General features: G+C 39.2%; 7 protein-coding genes across 10 annotated transcripts; 4 read left to right on the forward strand and 3 right to left on the reverse strand.

The window, feature by feature from the left end:
• Positions 1-74: 74 nt before the first annotated feature.
• On the reverse strand, positions 75-1,387 carry LOC111598358 (probable DNA-directed RNA polymerase III subunit RPC6). 3 transcript variants are annotated; one of them, XM_023313571.2, is made up of 3 exons: positions 1,299-1,387; positions 639-1,037; positions 75-581 (listed from the first exon to the last, which is right to left on the reverse strand). In XM_023313571.2, exons 2-3 carry the CDS (start codon positions 1,029-1,031, stop codon positions 93-95), a joined length of 882 nt encoding a protein of 293 aa, XP_023169339.2. In that variant the 5' UTR covers positions 1,032-1,037; positions 1,299-1,387; the 3' UTR covers positions 75-92. The 3 variants fall into 3 exon arrangements, with proteins under 3 accessions (XP_023169339.2, XP_023169338.2, XP_023169337.2); XM_023313570.2 differs by having other exon boundaries at positions 639-1,177; positions 1,299-1,382; XM_023313569.2 differs by lacking the exon at positions 1,299-1,387 and adding an exon at positions 1,219-1,298.
• LOC111598250 lies at positions 1,236-1,923 on the forward strand. Its single transcript, XM_023313414.1, has 2 exons — positions 1,236-1,325; positions 1,486-1,923. Exons 1-2 carry the CDS (start codon positions 1,236-1,238, stop codon positions 1,837-1,839), a joined length of 444 nt encoding a protein of 147 aa, XP_023169182.1. The 3' UTR covers positions 1,840-1,923.
• On the reverse strand, positions 1,840-3,427 carry LOC111598355 (26S proteasome regulatory subunit 4). The gene is made up of 2 exons (XM_023313566.2): positions 3,298-3,427; positions 1,840-3,238 (listed from the first exon to the last, which is right to left on the reverse strand). Exons 1-2 carry the CDS (start codon positions 3,298-3,300, stop codon positions 1,922-1,924), a joined length of 1,320 nt encoding a protein of 439 aa, XP_023169334.1. The 5' UTR covers positions 3,301-3,427; the 3' UTR covers positions 1,840-1,921.
• Positions 3,428-3,859: 432 nt separating this feature from the next.
• Positions 3,860-5,795, forward strand: LOC111598269 (cytochrome P450 307a1-like). Its single transcript, XM_023313446.2, has 3 exons — positions 3,860-3,880; positions 3,947-5,643; positions 5,714-5,795. The coding sequence occupies exon 2, from the start codon at positions 3,963-3,965 to the stop codon at positions 5,640-5,642; it is 1,680 nt and encodes a 559-aa protein (XP_023169214.2). The 5' UTR covers positions 3,860-3,880; positions 3,947-3,962; the 3' UTR covers position 5,643; positions 5,714-5,795.
• Positions 5,796-5,850: 55 nt separating this feature from the next.
• Positions 5,851-6,897, forward strand: LOC111598270. Its single transcript, XM_023313447.2, has 2 exons — positions 5,851-6,204; positions 6,264-6,897. The coding sequence occupies exons 1-2, from the start codon at positions 5,929-5,931 to the stop codon at positions 6,828-6,830; spliced, it is 843 nt and encodes a 280-aa protein (XP_023169215.1). The 5' UTR covers positions 5,851-5,928; the 3' UTR covers positions 6,831-6,897.
• Positions 6,898-7,076: 179 nt separating this feature from the next.
• On the forward strand, positions 7,077-9,002 carry LOC111598276. Its single transcript, XM_023313453.2, has 5 exons — positions 7,077-7,257; positions 7,322-7,495; positions 7,588-7,956; positions 8,054-8,322; positions 8,396-9,002. Exons 1-5 carry the CDS (start codon positions 7,224-7,226, stop codon positions 8,663-8,665), a joined length of 1,116 nt encoding a protein of 371 aa, XP_023169221.1. The 5' UTR covers positions 7,077-7,223; the 3' UTR covers positions 8,666-9,002.
• Positions 9,003-9,363: 361 nt separating this feature from the next.
• On the reverse strand, positions 9,364-17,397 carry LOC111598274 (glutamate dehydrogenase, mitochondrial). 2 transcript variants are annotated; one of them, XM_023313451.2, is made up of 6 exons: positions 16,908-17,397; positions 11,572-12,006; positions 11,190-11,509; positions 10,746-10,950; positions 10,264-10,302; positions 9,364-9,717 (listed from the first exon to the last, which is right to left on the reverse strand). In XM_023313451.2, the coding sequence occupies exons 1-6, from the start codon at positions 17,308-17,310 to the stop codon at positions 9,446-9,448; spliced, it is 1,674 nt and encodes a 557-aa protein (XP_023169219.1). In that variant the 5' UTR covers positions 17,311-17,397; the 3' UTR covers positions 9,364-9,445. The 2 variants fall into 2 exon arrangements, with proteins under 2 accessions (XP_023169219.1, XP_023169220.1); XM_023313452.2 differs by lacking the exon at positions 10,264-10,302.
• Positions 17,398-17,537: the final 140 nt, after the last annotated feature.

A 17,537-nucleotide genomic window follows, 5' to 3' on the forward strand; every position in this document is an offset into this window, starting at 1 on the left:
GTGCAATTATTTACTGCGGAAATGGCGAAGGCGCGCTAAGTAAATTTAAATTAACGTAACAGGAATAGAAGAAATTTCAGTTCATTGCATATTTAATCCAACCAATCGTTCATATATTGACAATTTATAGCGGTTACATCACCACAATTGGAGCAATTCTTGATCACAGGGCATATGCCACACGGCATTTGAACCAAACCAGGTGCCGGTAGAGGTAAATTTACCGCACGATAAACGTACGTGCCATCTGATTGTAGAATACGTTCTGCGCTTCCATCATATACAACGGTTTTCAATATTGTCTCTAAATCATCTTCATCCAGATTGACTTTACTAATACCCAAATCTGAAATAAATTTGTGCACTTCCTTCACAGTACAGCAGGACATTTGTTTAAATGCCAGCGGTCCATCACGTTTCTTCTCGGCACCCTCGCGTTTCATCTGAAGAAATCGCAGGCATTGTTGGTTCAGCACATCTACGAACTCGACTTCAAAATCCTGGTCCTGATACCAAGCGCCACCTGTCACAGATCTATCTGCTTCCAAGTTGTACAGCATATAGACTTTCTTTTTGCTTGCCTTTAATATGGTAATATAAATTGATTAATTTTCTTTTTATAGATATCCTTTACTTACGTTCACAGATTTAACGGCTTTAATAAGTTTCTTGGTTTCCAGATTCTTGAGGATTTTGTTTAGTTGCGTCATATTCAAATTAGACTTCATGCGTATATCCCGTATCCAAATTCCTTTGTTGCCGCCCTCTTCAACAATACTATAGACCACCTTTTCTTCATTATCGGCATCCTTGGGCAGTGCACTTTTCTTTTCCGGATCCTTGGCACGATAAATGAGTTTATCTCCTTTCTTCAAAATTTCTATGCTCCCCTGCTTTAACAATACATTCAAGCCCTCAACCCGTGAGCCTGCGGGCATATCTGATAACGCTTTACTTAGGTCATCATTTGTCGCTCCTCCTGGAATTCCTTGGATTACCGCGAGCAACAGTTGAGCGACCTCGGCTTCCATTTTGATCTATAAACGAATTTTACGAAATGTACAATCATTTGCTGCTGGTAGTGAAGTGTGGAGTGTTTTCGAAAAGAGGAGCATCTCTGATATTGTGCTGTTAAGTTCTAGCAACGCATACACGCGAATGTTTTTGTTTTCTATAGCTGAAAAATAATTGTGGTGCTGTAATTTTACATTAACTTACGTTTGTACAAACACAAAATGTCACAAACACACAGCTCTGATGATGAAACTGATTTTAAAGCCGTCAACAGAAATAATTACCAGCGAATTCAGGAAAAAGTTGAAAAAGTATGACAAAAGCGTGCTTTGAACCAAATTGCTTGCCTGCACCACGGACAGCGTCTGTTATTAAAAAGAAGCAGTCTGTTAAGTGCAAGAGACTGTTAATAAAATCAGCTGTCATTGTACTGAACTAAACATATGGCAAATAAAAATAATTTGTTTCCAGATTAATTATGCCGACGGAATCGCGGATGGACGCGAACAAATTTTCCAGAGCAGCTTTGATCAAGGCTATGCAGATGGATTAAAAACTGGCATGGAACTAACAAAGTTTTCAGCTTTTTATGAGACATTTACAAAGGCAAACATTGAAAACAATCTAGCAAAGGAGCACCTGGCATACACGGAAATGAAGCTGGCGAAAGCTACAGATAAAATCCACTTCAAGTATTTAGAACATCAAAGCGAACCACTTAGCATTGTATCCGAAAAACAAAATGCCTATGTCGACAATTTATTGGAACACTGCGCCGATGCACTGCACACAACAACAAATTTGTTCAAATCACAAGCGAAATGATTTGATAGATTAAGATTAACCTGGTTTAATGCTTGTGTGTGATTAGGAATTATAATATATGTTAACTGAAAATTGAACTGACTTATAAATACAATCCCTCGGGCGTGCCTTCCTTCTTGCGATACAAAACGCTCTCCTTTGATTTTTTAAAGTCCTCGTTGGTCACCTTCATGCGACGCTCACGCAGCGCCATCAACCCAGCTTCTGTACAAATCGCCTTAATATCGGCACCAGACAGATCATCCTTTGCCATAATTAACTCATTCAAGTTCACGTCCTCGGCGAGCGTCATGCGCGATGTGTGTATGGTGAAAATGCGGCGCTTGGTCTTTTCATCGGGCAATGGGAACTCAATCTTACGATCAATACGTCCCGGACGTATAAGCGCTGGATCAAGTGTTTCAATACGATTTGTAGCCATGATGACTTTAACATCACCACGAGAATCGAAACCATCTAGCTGATTGAGTAACTCCAACATGGTGCGCTGAATTTCTCGCTCGCCACCTGAATTGGAATCATAACGCTTTGTACCCACTGCATCGATTTCATCTATAAAGACAATGGACGGCGCATGCTCCTCAGCAACGCGGAACAACTCGCGCACCAGCTTGGGACCATCGCCCAAGTACTTTTGAATAAGCTCGGAGCCGACAACACGTAAGAAAGTCGCGGAGGTCTGATTGGCAACAGCCTTGGCGAGAAGCGTTTTACCAGTGCCTGGGGGACCATACAGAATCACACCCTTTGGTGGTTTAATGCCCATTTCTTCGTAGTATTCGGGATGGGTTAGCGGAAGCTCAACAGATTCCTTGATTTCCTGAATTTGCGTGTCCAACCCACCAATGTCTGCATAGGTTTCTTGTGGTGCTTTTTCTAGCTTCATTACCGTGACCATGGGATCTGTGTCGTCGCTCAGGACACCCACTACAGCATGAACCTTGTGATTCAAAAGGACAGAGCAGCCAGGCTCCAATTGGTCCTTGTCGACGAAGGACAGAATGCTGACATAGTGCTCGGAGCCCACAGATGTCGACACAATTGCATGATTGTCATCGATAATCTCCTCCAGATTGCCCACAGACATTGGTGTACCACGCAAGTCATCAACCTTTGAGCGTTCTTCTTCGTTTTTTTCGTCTTGTGGCTTCAGTCGTTCTTGGTTGCGTATAAACTCGTCCTCCATCATTAAGTAATCCTTGATGCGCTCCAATTTGAGAAGCTTTAGACGACAGCGCGTATGAGGTGTCACTTGTGGCAGTTTCATGGCTGCATCTGGACCCTTTGCGCGACGCTTCTTTTTGCCAACGCGAGTGGGAATTGGTGGCTCATATTTCTTCTTTTTGTCTTTGTCATCCTTCTTGTCTCCAGTGCCACCCTGTGCCGATTGATTTTGGCCCTACAAAACGAAAGCAGTTAATGTAGCTTTCAGCCCAAATCGTTGCTGAGCTAATTTACCATTTTGCGTTTCTACTTTAATATCTTCAGACGAAAATGAAATTTATTTTGTCGGCAACACAAACAGATTTTTACTAGTCATAACCAACGTGAAGTTGGCTGCGGCTACATTGCCAGTGTGTACACTCTATGTTAAGCACGGTTGCACAGCATGCTAATCGAACTTTGGCGCCTACTGATTTTTAAACATTAACATAACATGAAATATGAGTTTGAACAGTTTTCTTTCATACACATATGCGAATTGGGCATATTTGTAATATTTTCCATCAACATTTTAGATTAATTTAATAAACAGCTGTTTAGTTATGCTTCTATAGCTAATGTTCACTATTTAACATGGCATCGTAGTTAACATAGCATCTCATTACAGAAGTTACATTCTACTCAACATATTCACCACGAAGAGTAAGGACATTACAAGCCGACATGGCAAGATCATTTACGAAGTGAATTAAAGTATTATTAACAATATTAAATATATTCAAGTTCCGAAACTAATAACAACACATAACAACATAAGCAACACAAACAGTTGCTATATTTATTAGCGATTGGTTATATCTTACTGACTTATCAACAGGTAGATATTGATTTAGACACCTGACGATCCACCTAGCTCTAATGGAATTCTGTTAACTCTTTTTAGATACCTGTGTATCACAATGTTATTGAAATTGTTTTATCTCTTCATCACATTTCTGTTGATTCTGTTCGTTGCGTCGTATATTTTAATATTATTTAAAAGCAAAAGAAAAGCAATTGTGGAAATGGTTTTGCCGAGTGGGGCAATCGTTAAACGTGCATTCCATCAGGCACCTGGCCCACATCCATGGCCCATCCTTGGCAATTTGGACATAATTGGACAGTTCGACAATCCCTTCAAAGGATTTGGAACATTGGCAAATTGTTATGGAGACATTTACTCCTTGACTCTTGGCCACACGCGCTGCCTTGTCGTGAACAACTTGGAATTGATTCGGGAAGTTCTTAATAAGAATGGAAAATTCTTTGGTGGCCGACCGGATTTTCTACGCTATCATAAGCTGTTTGGAGGTGATCGTAATAACTCTTTAGCTCTGTGCGATTGGTCGCAATTGCAACAGAAACGAAGGAATTTAGCTAGACGTCATTGCTCTCCCCGTGAATCGTCCTCGTACTTCTGCAAGATGTCCTTGATTGGATGTGCAGAGGCTGACACATTACTGGAGGAGCTGGAAAAAGTTATTGTACCTGGTCAACCTGTCGCTTTGAAGCCCATTTTAAATGCAGCCTGTGCAAATATGTTTATCCAGTATATGTGCTCAATGCGATTTGAATATGACGATGAGGAATTTAAAAAAATTGTCTGGTTCTTTGACGAAATCTTCTGGGAAATCAATCAAGGACATCCATTGGATTTCCTGCCTTGGCTGTCACCATTTTACAATCAGCACACAAATCGCATTGCACATTGGTCAACGACGATTCGAAAATTTATTCTGGATCGAGTTCTTGAGCATCGAGAGCTGAATATTGATCCTGAGGAGCCAGACAACGATTTCACTGATGCATTGTTAAAAAGTTTAATTGAGAACGAAAATATGTGCCGTAATACAATCATCTTCATGCTGGAAGACTTTATCGGTGGCCATTCAGCGGTTGGGAACTTGATAATGCTGGTGTTTGCATATATAGCCAAAGATCCAGCGATCGGCAGGCATATTCAATTTGAAGCAGATGTGATCTCAAATAGGGGAGAGCGAAGTATTACTTTAGAGGACATGGAACATATGCCTTACACAATGGCCACAATCTTTGAAGTTTTGCGCTATTCATCATCTCCCATTGTACCTCATGTGGCAACCGAGGACTCAGTTATATCTGGATTTGGAGTAACTAAAGGCACAATTGTGTTTATAAACAACTATATACTCAATATGAGTCAAGAAAGCTGGAAAAATCCTCAGAGCTTTTGGCCAGAAAGATTTTTAGAGGAAAAATCTATAAAAAATACTCAAAGAACATCAACATTTAATGACAAGAGAAAAATATCTGAGGGGTCTGATTCCGGCATAGAGTTTGAAGAAAATAATTATTTACTAAGCACCAGAGATAATCAAAGCAATCTGAATCTCCCAGAGTTTCAATTGAAGAAGAATCTTCCACATTTTTTGCCTTTTAGTATAGGAAAACGTACTTGCATTGGACAAAATTTAGTGCGAGGATTTGGTTTTATATTGCTTTCAAATATTTTATTACATTATAATGTAAGTACTCCCGACATCTCGAATATAAAAATTAATCCAGCTAGCTTAGCGTTACCCGCGAACTGCTTTCCACTTATATTAACGGCCAGAGTTTAAAGTAAGCAACAGAAGAAAATTTCTATTGTTATTTTATTGATAAAAATGTAAATACAAATTTTTATCACCAGATGTAGTTTCTAAATAAGAATATGAATATTTAAAATAAATATTTTTTCAAAAACCTCTGAATATGTAGATAATATCGATTATCTTTTTTGTCATATATCGAGATTTCAACAAGCTAGTTCCATGAAAGCGATAGCTTGCCTACTGTCATCTCTAACCTAAACAACTCAAGTCTATTTGCTAAAGAAACCCGCGAAATTGTTCCGCCTGTAAACAAATGGCACAAAACACTAAAAATATTGAACTGAGGCTCCAAGACGTTGACGTCTTAACAGCGGGAATCACTGCGGAGTTTGTAATTAGCATACTCGACTTTCTTTTATTTCACCGTAGTCAAATTCCATTCGTGTATAAAACATACAAATATTATGTGAACAAATGGGATGAGGATAACCACAAGGAAAATAAACAAGAATCTTTTAATCACTATCAATTACAAAAGCAGCGTTCCTTGGCTAAAGAGACTAAGGATGCCATCAGCAATATGCGAGAAGTAAAAATAAACATAGAGTATTGTAACAAATAAATGATACTTAAATTTTATTTTTTTAGCTGATACGACGAACGTTTAGGGGAAACAAAGCCGTAAAAAGTTTACGATTTCTGTTTGGAAATAATACATTTATGCCATCAGAATCGTACACAGTACACATACCACACGCATCTATATCAAAATACCACGGTGATCTGCACTCCATGCCAGATGGGCCAATGAACCAAACACTTCTGCAGCTGCTCACATGCGAGGAGCTCTACTCGCTGTGGTCCACAGAGCTGAAGGCCACTAATGTGTTTCTGGAACTGGAACTATTGACAAGTGAGCAAGAGCAACAGGTTGACACTTGGAAACTATTTCCTAAGGATGTCATCAGTCAGCTTCCCCGAAGTTGTAAAAATGTTCATTTGCATTTGTTGCATGTGAATGAGAAGGAAAAATCGGACCTGCAATGCTGCAAGGAATTAACTATATATGAGGATATCGCCATTTTGAATTTACATTCAACAGATGTCAAGGACGAAGTGTGTATTGAAGAGACAGAGCAAAAGACTGGGTGGTGGCAAGCCGATGTAATAGTTCATGGATTTAGAGCACCAAAATTCGACTTGTGGTCTAGCTAAAAAATTTGGAAATATTTTACCTTATGTGCCAATAGTAAAAATTAGAATTTTACATATACGAATTCTGTCGTTTAAAAAGGGTTTGGGATTATATCCAGGTTTTTCGGTCAGCTAACGAAGAAATTGATTTTGATAATTTTAAATAAATTTAAAAACTCGAAGTGAACCATTCACTTGTTGAAGCAACCGCGATGCTTGTAGCTCGATAACAGATGCTATCGGCTTATCGAACCAAACAAACACAACATTTCAGCCCTGACGCTTGCTTTTGTATTTGATTCGCGTCCCGTTTACATATAATTTAAAGGTTTTGAAACGATACAGAAGCAAGAGTCTAGTCATTCGTCGTAGTCTCGTTGTTGGTTTCGTCGTCGTCGCTGGTGTCGTTACAGTATGTCTGAGAAACCGACTGTTTTAATTTTGGGCGGTAAGTACAAGTGGGGAAGTGCAATCTGAGCGATAAGTACGACTTATCTCGACTGTATCTACAGGCTGCGGCTTCATTGGACGCAACTTGGTGACTTACTTGTTAAAAAATGAGCTGACGCAGGAAATACGAATTGTTGATAAGACTCCGCCACAAATGGCCTGGCTGAATGAGCAGCAAACCAAGGCCTTCGCCCATGATAAAGTCGAGTTTTTCAGCGCGAATTTAATTAATGCCGGTATGTAATAATGCAACCCACTCACGCACACTAACACAGCGGCTAAAACTGGTTTTGATTTTTCATTTGTACGGGTCCTTTATGTATTGCAGCCTCATGCAAATTGGCGTTCGCACCACACCCAACAACGAATCGAGGCTGGGATGTGGTCATCAACTGCGCAGCCGAGACGCGTGCGAACCAAGATGATGCCGTCTATAAGGAGGGCATCTACAAGCTGAGCATTAACTGTGCCAATGAAGCAGCCAGTCAGCAGGTGAAACGATTTGTGGAGCTCAGCTCGGGCTGTGTGAACAGCAGCGAGAAAACGCCGCTGAAAGAAGACTGCAAGCTGGAGCCCTGGACGGGCGTGGCCAAGCAAAAGCTTAAAGTCGAAAAGGAGCTGGCGCACATCAACAATCTGAGCTATACGGTGGTGCGCCTACCAATTGTTTACGGCATTGGTGATAAGCGCTATTTAAGTAAGTCGCTGTCGACGTCGTTGTCAGCAATCGTAATCGCCATTACAATCTGTTTTGTATATTTGTACGTATAACAAACATTACAACTACTTCACAGTGCCACGCATTATAATAGCAGCCATATACAAATTTCTGGGCGAGACAATGAAACTGCTGTGGAACGATGCGATGCGGCTCAATACGGTGCATGTGAGCGACGTGTGTGCCGCGATTTGGCAATTAGCTCAGAGTCCAAAAACGGCTGGACAGGTCTACAACATTGTGGATGACTCAGCGTCTACGCAGGGCAGCATCAGCGATTTGCTAGTGGACATTTTTGAAATCAATGTGGAATACTTTGGCATTGTTATGTCCAATTTGACAAAGGTATGTCATCAATTTTGGTCGATGACTCATGACTATTTAATCACTAAATATTCATTGCTTTTTTATTTTTCAGCTCTATCCAAGCGACACGGTGGGTGAAATCAACGATAAGCACATGGCGCCCTGGGCTGATATTTGCCAACACAATGGCATTGACAATACACCGCTTACACCGTACTTGGACGAGGAGCAATTGCATCATAAACATCTCTATCTGGACAACACGAAACTGAAGGACTTCGGCTATACACTGCAGCACCCAAAGCTGACGCGCGAATTGCTTATGGAAATGATTGACGATTATGTGAAGCAGCAGCTATTCCCGAAATCTCTGGCGATCTAAATTGAAGCTGCGAACACTGTTTGGACCAAGCACCACGTTAATACGCACACAACAATTTTTTATTAGTTAAGTGGAAAGTTTTGATATTGCGAATCTACTATATACGACCACGAACTATCTTCCAATTTATGCCAGGTTTATTGTCCTGTAATTTGTTTTGTAGCTTTCGCAAAAACAAAGAAAAAAGGAAAAGTGTACTTATAGTATTATGTGTAGCTCCCAATATTTTTATATACATATATAAACATATCTTAGTATTCCCATACATTCCAATCAATTATAAAATGTATACGTAATGGAAAGACTAAAATTGATATTGTGATGTTTTTAGTGGCCAACGACAATTGTCAATTTTAATTAAATATAAATACAAAGAGAAAACGCAAATTGTTTAATTTTTGTTTTGTTTAGTTTATGTGTATATTTGATTACTTTAAAAGTTGCGGCAACGGAGCGTTTCATACGTTACGATACATAATTGAAAAATGCAATTGCTTCACTTTAACGCTCATTAAACTTAAAAACTTACAGAAAATCAACAATATTCATTGTAAAAGCAAGCTCGCCTTTTTGTTTCTTGCTTAGCTTAATGTAAAACACAATATGAAGTTGAAAAGTTGAACAAACTCAGCTCCAGCTAGTCATTTGTCGATTTATATAAATTAATTTGCTTTTGTGACTTTTTCTAAAAACGGAGGTGCGCTGATGCCATATGTTTAATGTTTTGTTGCTTGTTGAGTTCGATTGATTAATAAACTAGTTAAGTTTTAGCTGCGAAGCTTAGAAGGCCAAACCGGCGTCACGGTATGTGGTGAAGATCTTCTCAATGGAGTTGACATAGGCAGCGGTTCTCAGATCCAGACCCAGATTGTATTTCATGGCTGTCTTCATTATGGCACGTGCGGACCGCTCCATGGTATAATCAAGACCGGAGTGCACAATATCCTTCTCGGAGGCGCCGGAGATGCGCTTCTGGAACGACTCAGAAGGTGTCACGGGAATACGACCGCCGACACGGCCAAAGCGGCGCTCCAAGGATTCTTGCACGGATTCTAAAATATGACCAAGCACGCATTGTACAAGGAGAGCGGACGAGAGAGAGAATGAAGAGAAATACAAAAAACCGAAATAAAGCGATTAATTAAATATGCTTCATGCTGGATAGTTTTGACGTTAGAAGCAGCCGCCAAGGTTAACTAGACAGATTAGGTTAGAGCAGGGATGGAGGCACAGTTAGATCACAGGCATGATGCGTATGTGTGTATGAATGGATAGGGAGCTGGAAAGAGATGTCCGGGTGTGATCTAAACAGATCCTCAAGCTCTACCAATGCATTGATGGTACGGATAATGCTGACACAAGGAACAGAACATACAAAAAGGATAAATCCAAAAGCTACAAAGCAAAAACAGATGCATATATAGATATATATGTCACACAATAAACTTGTCTAAATTATGCAGGATAACAAGAATTAATGTGGGCGATTCGTGTGTGGGTGAATACATAATGAGTAACAGTAAAAGGCATTTGTTTTGTTTGTTTATGGTGGGGGCAGGAGGATAATAGAAAAAGAAGAATTAATAATAAGAATGTACCGTCGTTAATAATTCTTTCAATTGACTGTTGGACTGAGTCTACATTGGTGATAGAGAAACAGAAAAAAAGAAGAAATAGAATAAACAACGAATTACTAAGATGGCATTATAATTAAATTACGGTCTTAAGTTCTTGTTGATAAAAATAGTTGGAAATACGAATATTGAGGAGAGCACTAAATGGTTCGAGTCAAATAAATATTCATTTTGGTGTTTTGTGTATTTCGATGAAAACCAAACACGAAGAGCAAACGCTGCTTTTCTGCATGGTTTGGTGCAACTGGCTTAAGAGACATAATATACAATAAATAATATAAGAACTTTATAAAACCATATACCCTTAAATGAATTTTAAATGACATGGCATGATTGGTCGTACAAGCCTATGAAATACTCATAGATAAGACAGATAGATAGAAAGAGTGTGCGCAGAAACTGCAGATGGTGCGCTTAAATCTAATTAGCTAAAGGCCCTAACTTACCGAGCAGATGATAGTTGGACTCGCGCTCATATTTGAAGGTCAGGCGACCGTATGAGACATGGTTCAAGTTCTTGAGCCATTCGAAGAAGGAGACAGTGACACCGCCAGCATTGATGTACAGATCGGGGATGACCAAAATGTTGCGATCGATGAGTATTTTATCAGCAGCAGGCGTGGTGGGTCCGTTGGCGGCTTCGGCAATGATCTATGAGTGGAAAAGGCAAATATTAAATAAAGGAAAATTACTGTGAAAGCATCATAAACAAGGCTGTAAACGGGATTTCAGATGGATCCATTTGATTTCATAATACTGCCATTACATTCACACAATCAGTAATAGCTCTGATACAGAGAGGCAACAAGATTCTTTGCTTTACATCAAGACGAAGCCGACCCGCATCAATCATTAGCCTATAGCCTTGCTCATATCTGTTTGATACATACTTTGCATTGAATTCGGCCCGCATTCTCGCTGTTGATGACCTTCTCGACGGCCGCTGGAATGAAGATGTCGCACTTCTCGAACATCAGGTTCTCGCCCTCGTATGGCTTGGCATTGGGATAGCCAACAACGGTGCCGTGCTCGTTCTTGTAGTCCTCCAGCTGCTTGGGATCAATGCCTTCTGGGTTGTAGAGTGTGCCGTCGTGCTCAATAACACCGATGCAGGTGGCGCCAGCGCGGGTCAGATAGCGGGTGGTGTGCAGACCCACGTTACCGAAGCCCTGGACAATGAAGGTCTTGCCGCCCCAGCCGGGAGTGGTGCCTGCAAACACAGAATGGTTAAATGAAAGTTCTCAAATGAATGGCACCACCAGTTGGACTTACCAATCATGCTCATGTAGTTGGCCTCATTGATGAAGTTCTCCAGGCCGTGGAAGACGCCGCGACCGGTGGCCGAGACGCGTCCGTGAATACCGCCCTGGTTGATGGGTTTGCCAGTGACACAGGCGTGGGCGTTGATGTCCAAGTGACCGATGGTCTTGGCATAGGTATCGGCGATCCAGGACATTTCACGCTCGCCAGTGCCCATATCGGGGGCGGGCACATCGACGCCGGGGCCAATGAAACCCTTCTTGGCCAGCTCAAGGGTGAAGCGACGAGTGATCTTCTCCAGCTCATGCTCTGAGTACTCCTTGGGGTTGATCTTCAGGCCGGCCTTGGCACCGCCGAAGGGCACATCAACGCAGGCACACTTGAAGGTCATCAGAGCGGACAGGGCTTTGACCTCATCGCGTGACACATCCAACGAGAAGCGAATGCCTGCAGCAAACAACAAACGAATTGCATAAGTCTTACGTATACGACAGGTGTGCCTGGGCACACAGAAAGCCTTGAAAGCAATTTATATACTAAACACTGAATACTATATATGTTTAACAGAAAAGTACATTCCTTCGGTCTCAACAGCTTTGCATTCGTCTTGTTCATATTATGTTGGACTAAATCCAATTGCAAAGCGCTAAGAATAGACAAAGAAAAACATATGCGATATTTCGGCTTTCTTTTTTGTACCTATTCGAAAGCAAAAGTTGATTTCTGAAAGACATTTTCTGTTACTATTTCCCTCTGCTCACGTGCAACTGGGTCATAATCGCATTTAGCTGCCACATTTTAGCCATGGCGTAATACACGAAGGAAAACGAGGTCCATTGGGCAAGTATTTTCCGTTGTTGCTTATCTTGTTTGTTTGTCACATTTATCTTTAGATATCTTTAAAAAAAAATGTCTTGGCGATTAGATAAGTAACTTCCACAAGTTCTAAATGGCTTGCGTTCAAAAAACAAAATGCTTATTTTGTCCAATTTTACGATGTAAGCCATAAAATATTAATGACCCTGCACAAAGTTTAATAATTTTTATCTATAGCCATAAATTTGTATACTCTATGTATCGTATAGCAAGAAACGATCAATCAGTTTTGTTTTCCCGTTGACAAGCCCCCTACGAAACAAAAGAAGAAAATAAACAAATCATTTTTTGCTAATTAAATGCGGTTGCCAAGCGCTAAGCTTGATTGCTTGACCATGAATCCGCTTGAACTTTGCCATTCCACATATTCTCGGCTTTGCTTATCAGCTGTGTCCACATACATCTGCATGGATGTGTGCATGTAGTAGTGTCTCAGCATTAGTGTATTCAGCGCTGCTTGCACTGGCAAGCAGTGCAGCGATAGCGTCTTCAAGAAACGGAATTGGATTGCAGCGTAAACAAACAAAAACTTAACGAACAAAACTCATCAACGCAAAAAAAGCTCAATGCGCTGTTGCCTTATTTCTTTGACATTTTCCATATAATTCCCCTTCTCTTTCTTTCGTTCTACAATTTGTGCGCATAACAACAGCGCGAAAATATTCAGTTTTTGTTGTCTCAAAAAACAAAACTTCAGCTCTATTTATTCTTTCGTTTGTGTTGCGGCCATTTCAAGATACGTTAATAATAACCGGCTTTATCGGTACACTGAAGAAAAACAAGCTACTTGTTTACTTGTTTTCGACTAATATTTTGTTGTACCAAAAAACAAACCAAACAACAAAAAGCGAACGCGTGATTTCTATTTTATGTTTTTTTCGTAGTTCTACTATTTACCACACACATATCGCAGAAATCTATTTATGCCTAGAGCTTGCCAATCTAGAAGCATACAAGCTACATAGAAGCTATATACATATACGTGTGTATATATGTGAGTTTATATACTATGTACGTATGACATGCTTATACAATCGTGCGCGATAAGTTCTTGTGCTTTTTTGGGGGCTCGATCGTATGGGGCGTATATACTGCCACGTCTATAAGCATTGCGTGTGTGTGCTTCTGTGTGCCATTGGCAACAGCAATCGCAAATTCATAGACTAAAAACCGGTTGGACCCCTAGGGGGTCCGCGCACATCAGCTGACTAGTCACTGAGCCATATGATATATATTTTTTTGATTTAGCGTATGCTGACGGCATCTTATGTTATATATGATAAGATATAGCCGAATCAAGATAGCGCAGGAAATGACTTGAGAGCTGTGAAAATATGTACATATCATAGCTGCCAAAAATATTTGGACCATTCGAACAACTGAACAAATAGATATACATCTTGTACAGGGGGCGTTGGGGGCGTCATCGAGAATTGGACGTATTTGCCACTTGAGTCAGAAGCATGTAAGCAAACAACACAGCAGGTTTTCACACAACAGTTAAATGTTGACACAATTTATTTGAATACCAATTGCAACTAGTAGTTTTATAGATTAGAATATTGTAAGCAAATCGTATATAGATACTGAAAGTACAGTCGACACATGAAAAACAAAAACGGTTTAGAGTTATATATGAGTTAAATGTTTAATAAATTGTATTTTATTTATAAATATATAGAATTTGTTTGATTTTTGAAAAAAAATATATTTTTTCCTAGTATTTTTCCATAGAACATTTAATATATTTATGTATTTTTTTTTTAGATTTTTACCAATTTTATTTATTATCTTATTTTCAACATAAATTTTGATAAACAACTCACTCTGACTCTCTCCCTCTTTCACACACTTTACTTAACAAGCGTCTACTGTACATAAGCCCTGGCTTGATAAGGGCTATTATTACATTGCTTAGATTATCAGCGGAAACATCATTTGATTTCCAAGTAAATTTCGATAGTTGAAGGCAAACACACAATGTGCTCATCTGGGCATGGGGAAATATATGCTTTGCCTATACATGTTTCAGCTCAGCCTAATGTCTTGTTTATTTGTCAATCCATTACAGCTACTGTATATATATAAGTGTATCAGTATATATATGATTGTATTTACATTCACATATAGCAAATAAAATGAATCCAATTGTCAGACAGTTCAACGACATAGAAAGCTGTATATGAAGACGGCTAAACACTCGATTCATTTGCTGCACAGTGTGTCGAGACTGTGAAACATGTGACTCACGCTAGTAACACAACGTGAGCATCATGTGAAGCTCATAAAAATTAAATTTGCTGATCGGCGGAGATACAGTTTTATACACACCCAGAGCATTGGGCTGAAAACCGGTTTTTGTGTTTTCGGCTTTTTTACTCTTTCTTTCTTCATTGTCTTGTGAAGGTTATATGCAATTTGTTATTGGATATGCAACATGTATAGGAAAATGTCATGTTTTAAAAGGAAAGAAAATATAGAAAAAAATTATGCGAATTATTGATAGACATATATGACAGCTACAGATCTAACAATAGTGAAAAAGAAGAAGAAAATGTTGAGCAGAAAATAGTCCATTTACTTTTAATATTTCGTAAAAGTAATCTAATATGTTAAAGAGTTCCTAATATGAGAGTTCCTTTACAGCAACATAAAAGCAGGTGCTGAATTAATAACTGAATCATTGAACCTCCAAAGTATTCATTGAGTTAGAATCGACTTGACTCGTGATTTTACTATATCAAAGATTTTTAACTATAATAGTTAATAAGTCAAAAGAACAAATTACTATTTATATCATATGAAAGTGAAAAATCCTTTTAAGCCTTGTCAGAGTGTTTCAAATTCGTTGCGCCTCAGCCAACTGCATGTTGATATTCTTCTTCTTTCATTTTATGACTAGCTTTCGACGTCAAAGCGTTGAGAACAAATTGCAAAATATATTTTGCCGAATTTGAGCCAAGCTATGAAGTCATTTGTGTCAATAAAGTATACACATTCATGAATATACACAGACAGACACATTCATAGATACGTGCATTTATTGAACTGAATGCAATTAACATTAATTAGAGTAACGAAACCCGAACCTATTTAAAATGCCCACTAAAAGGCCGCACAAATAATTTAGCACCCATATCTAGTAGATACAGATATACATATAATATATATATATATATATATATATATATATATGTGCTTATAGCTTTAGCAATCATCTGAAAAGCATCGTAGTATCAAAATATTTAAAGGCATAATTAACAAGCTGAAGTGGTTGGCAACAGCAAGTCACACTTGTTTACAACCAGTTTCAATGATTATATGAAATCGGCAATAAAATCATAAAGTTGTTCAATTATTCGTCTATTTATGCTCCGCAGGCCTTCGAGGGCGTCGCCTATCAACGTCCCAGCCAATAACAATAAGCAAAAACAAAATAACATTCACAATTATATAGTATGATACGACACAAATATATATAAATATATATATACATATTTATATATACATTTTTAGTCTACTTTTTTCTTTTTTGCCTAGTAAAGGTCTGATAACAACCGTGTCTCGTATATAATTTTTAAAGATTTCTTATACGTTAAAAAAATATAATTAAAATGTATTTAAATATATGTCAAATAATATGAATAACTAAATAATAATAATAATAATAATAATAATGCCCATCATATTTATTACCAGATGCAATATTCACTAAATTAAGTTAAAAATAAAAAGGGCTCGGGGGCACGTTTTTTGCAGCTTGACAACTAAATTTCGTTTTTTGACTCTTTCGGCGTATGTTTATGTTTGTCACACTGTACACTATTTGCTGTGCTGCTCTTCTTGCTCTTCAAAACAAAAGCAAAAAGAAAGGAGCTAAACAGCGTTATTAAAAATAGAACAGAAGCAAAGCGCAAAAGCACAAAAACAAATTATTGAAAAATTTTTTGCCAACTAGCTAGGTGAATAAAAATTTGTGTTCATTTTGCACGACACATTCTCTGTTGGAGGCGTGGCAATCGGATGAGGGCGTGTGAACAACACTTGAAGGGTTTGGAAATCAATTAGTGGCACGTGGAATGCCCTACCAGCTGCTTATGCAATTGGACTAACGGTAAGGAAAAGGCAGCACATAATAGCAAACACGCTTAACTGCGGACAGCGTCAATGTAAACAAACAGTAAATGCTGTACAGTGCGCGAGAGCAGGACAAAAGATGCCAAATGGGAGCAGCTAGTGAGTAGACCGAAATATGAGTGCGATGGTTACATAATGGCAAAGGCAAGAAAGAATTGCATCAACTCTAGAGAAATATCGATTTTTGCCAACATTTGGCAAGATGTTTCCCACACGCCACGAATAAAAAAAATCCAAAACAAATACACCGGCTAAAAGGTAGACAGACAAGATAAAGAAAGAGAGACGCGAAAAGAAAAACGAAATGCGTATCGAAAAATGTTTGTTTGTCTTACCTCCTTTTGTTGGAATCCTGTGTGTGCTGTGCTGTGCACGATAGCCTGTAATCATCTCGTAGTTGCCCGCATCACGGCGCAGTGGGAATGCAATCTCGATGATGTGATCGCAGGGTTGCATAAGCATCAATATACCCTTTACTTTCTGCTTTTTTTCATCCAGCGATAGCTTGCCCTTCATGTCATCAATCAGGCGATCCTCCGATATTTGGCAACCGCGATGGAAGAAGTACTCAACCATGTCAAAGAAACGGGGATCCTTGGCGGTTGGCACGTCCTTTAGACGATCAGGAATTTGGTAGTTGCGCGTCTGGAGCACAGCGGTGGGCAATGCCTTGGCCAAGGCGGTCAGCTCATGCTGATGCATGGCTCCCTGTCGGGCCAAACTTTTCAGGTGATACATGGTTTATAATATACGACGCACACACAAAATTCAAATGTTCTATATTGGTACCGCTCCTTAGCTGCTGCTGATGGCTAATACACAACCGCCGCTCCAAACTGAGTACGTTCAGGCACGCTCCAAACGTTGAAAGCTTTCTTATTGAGAATTTCTCACCAGAATCATGGTGAAATTTGCATTTATCAAACCGCGCATAATAGAGATGTGGAACGTGCAAATTCGGAATA

Source organism: Drosophila hydei, unplaced genomic scaffold (assembly GCF_003285905.1).
Source record: "Drosophila hydei strain 15085-1641.00,03,60 unplaced genomic scaffold, DhydRS2 tig00008119-arrow-pilon, whole genome shotgun sequence".
NCBI classification, from domain to species: Eukaryota; Metazoa; Arthropoda; class Insecta; order Diptera; family Drosophilidae; genus Drosophila; species Drosophila hydei.

Bases quoted from the DNA above. Each gene is read 5' to 3' on its own strand.
- LOC111598358 (XM_023313571.2), bottom strand. From the start codon at position 1,031: ATGGAAGCCGAGGTCGCTCAACTGTTGCTCGCGGTAATCCAAGGAATT. The intron at 582-638 runs GTAAGTAAAGGA...ACCATATTAAAG, and splicing joins AAGCCGTTAAATCTGTGAAC to GCAAGCAAAAAGAAAGTCTA.
- LOC111598250 (XM_023313414.1), top strand. From the start codon at position 1,236: ATGTCACAAACACACAGCTCTGATGATGAAACTGATTTTAAAGCCGTC. The intron at 1,326-1,485 runs GTATGACAAAAG...ATTTGTTTCCAG, and splicing joins TTCAGGAAAAAGTTGAAAAA to ATTAATTATGCCGACGGAAT.
- LOC111598276 (XM_023313453.2), top strand. From the start codon at position 7,224: ATGTCTGAGAAACCGACTGTTTTAATTTTGGGCG. The intron at 7,496-7,587 runs GTATGTAATAAT...TATGTATTGCAG, and splicing joins CGCGAATTTAATTAATGCCG to CCTCATGCAAATTGGCGTTC. The intron at 8,323-8,395 runs GTATGTCATCAA...TTTATTTTTCAG, and splicing joins TTATGTCCAATTTGACAAAG to CTCTATCCAAGCGACACGGT.
- LOC111598270 (XM_023313447.2), top strand. From the start codon at position 5,929: ATGGCACAAAACACTAAAAATATTGAACTGAGGCTCCAAGACGTTGAC. The intron at 6,205-6,263 runs GTAAAAATAAAC...TTATTTTTTTAG, and splicing joins CCATCAGCAATATGCGAGAA to CTGATACGACGAACGTTTAG.
- LOC111598269 (XM_023313446.2), top strand. From the start codon at position 3,963: ATGTTATTGAAATTGTTTTATCTCTTCATCACATTTCTGTTGATTCTG.
- LOC111598274 (XM_023313451.2), bottom strand. From the start codon at position 17,310: ATGTATCACCTGAAAAGTTTGGCCCGACAGGGAGCCATGCATCAGCAT. The intron at 11,510-11,571 runs GTAAGTCCAACT...CTGTGTTTGCAG, and splicing joins CAACTACATGAGCATGATTG to GCACCACTCCCGGCTGGGGC. The intron at 10,303-10,745 runs GTAAGTTAGGGC...TCACCAATGTAG, and splicing joins GTCCAACTATCATCTGCTCG to ACTCAGTCCAACAGTCAATT.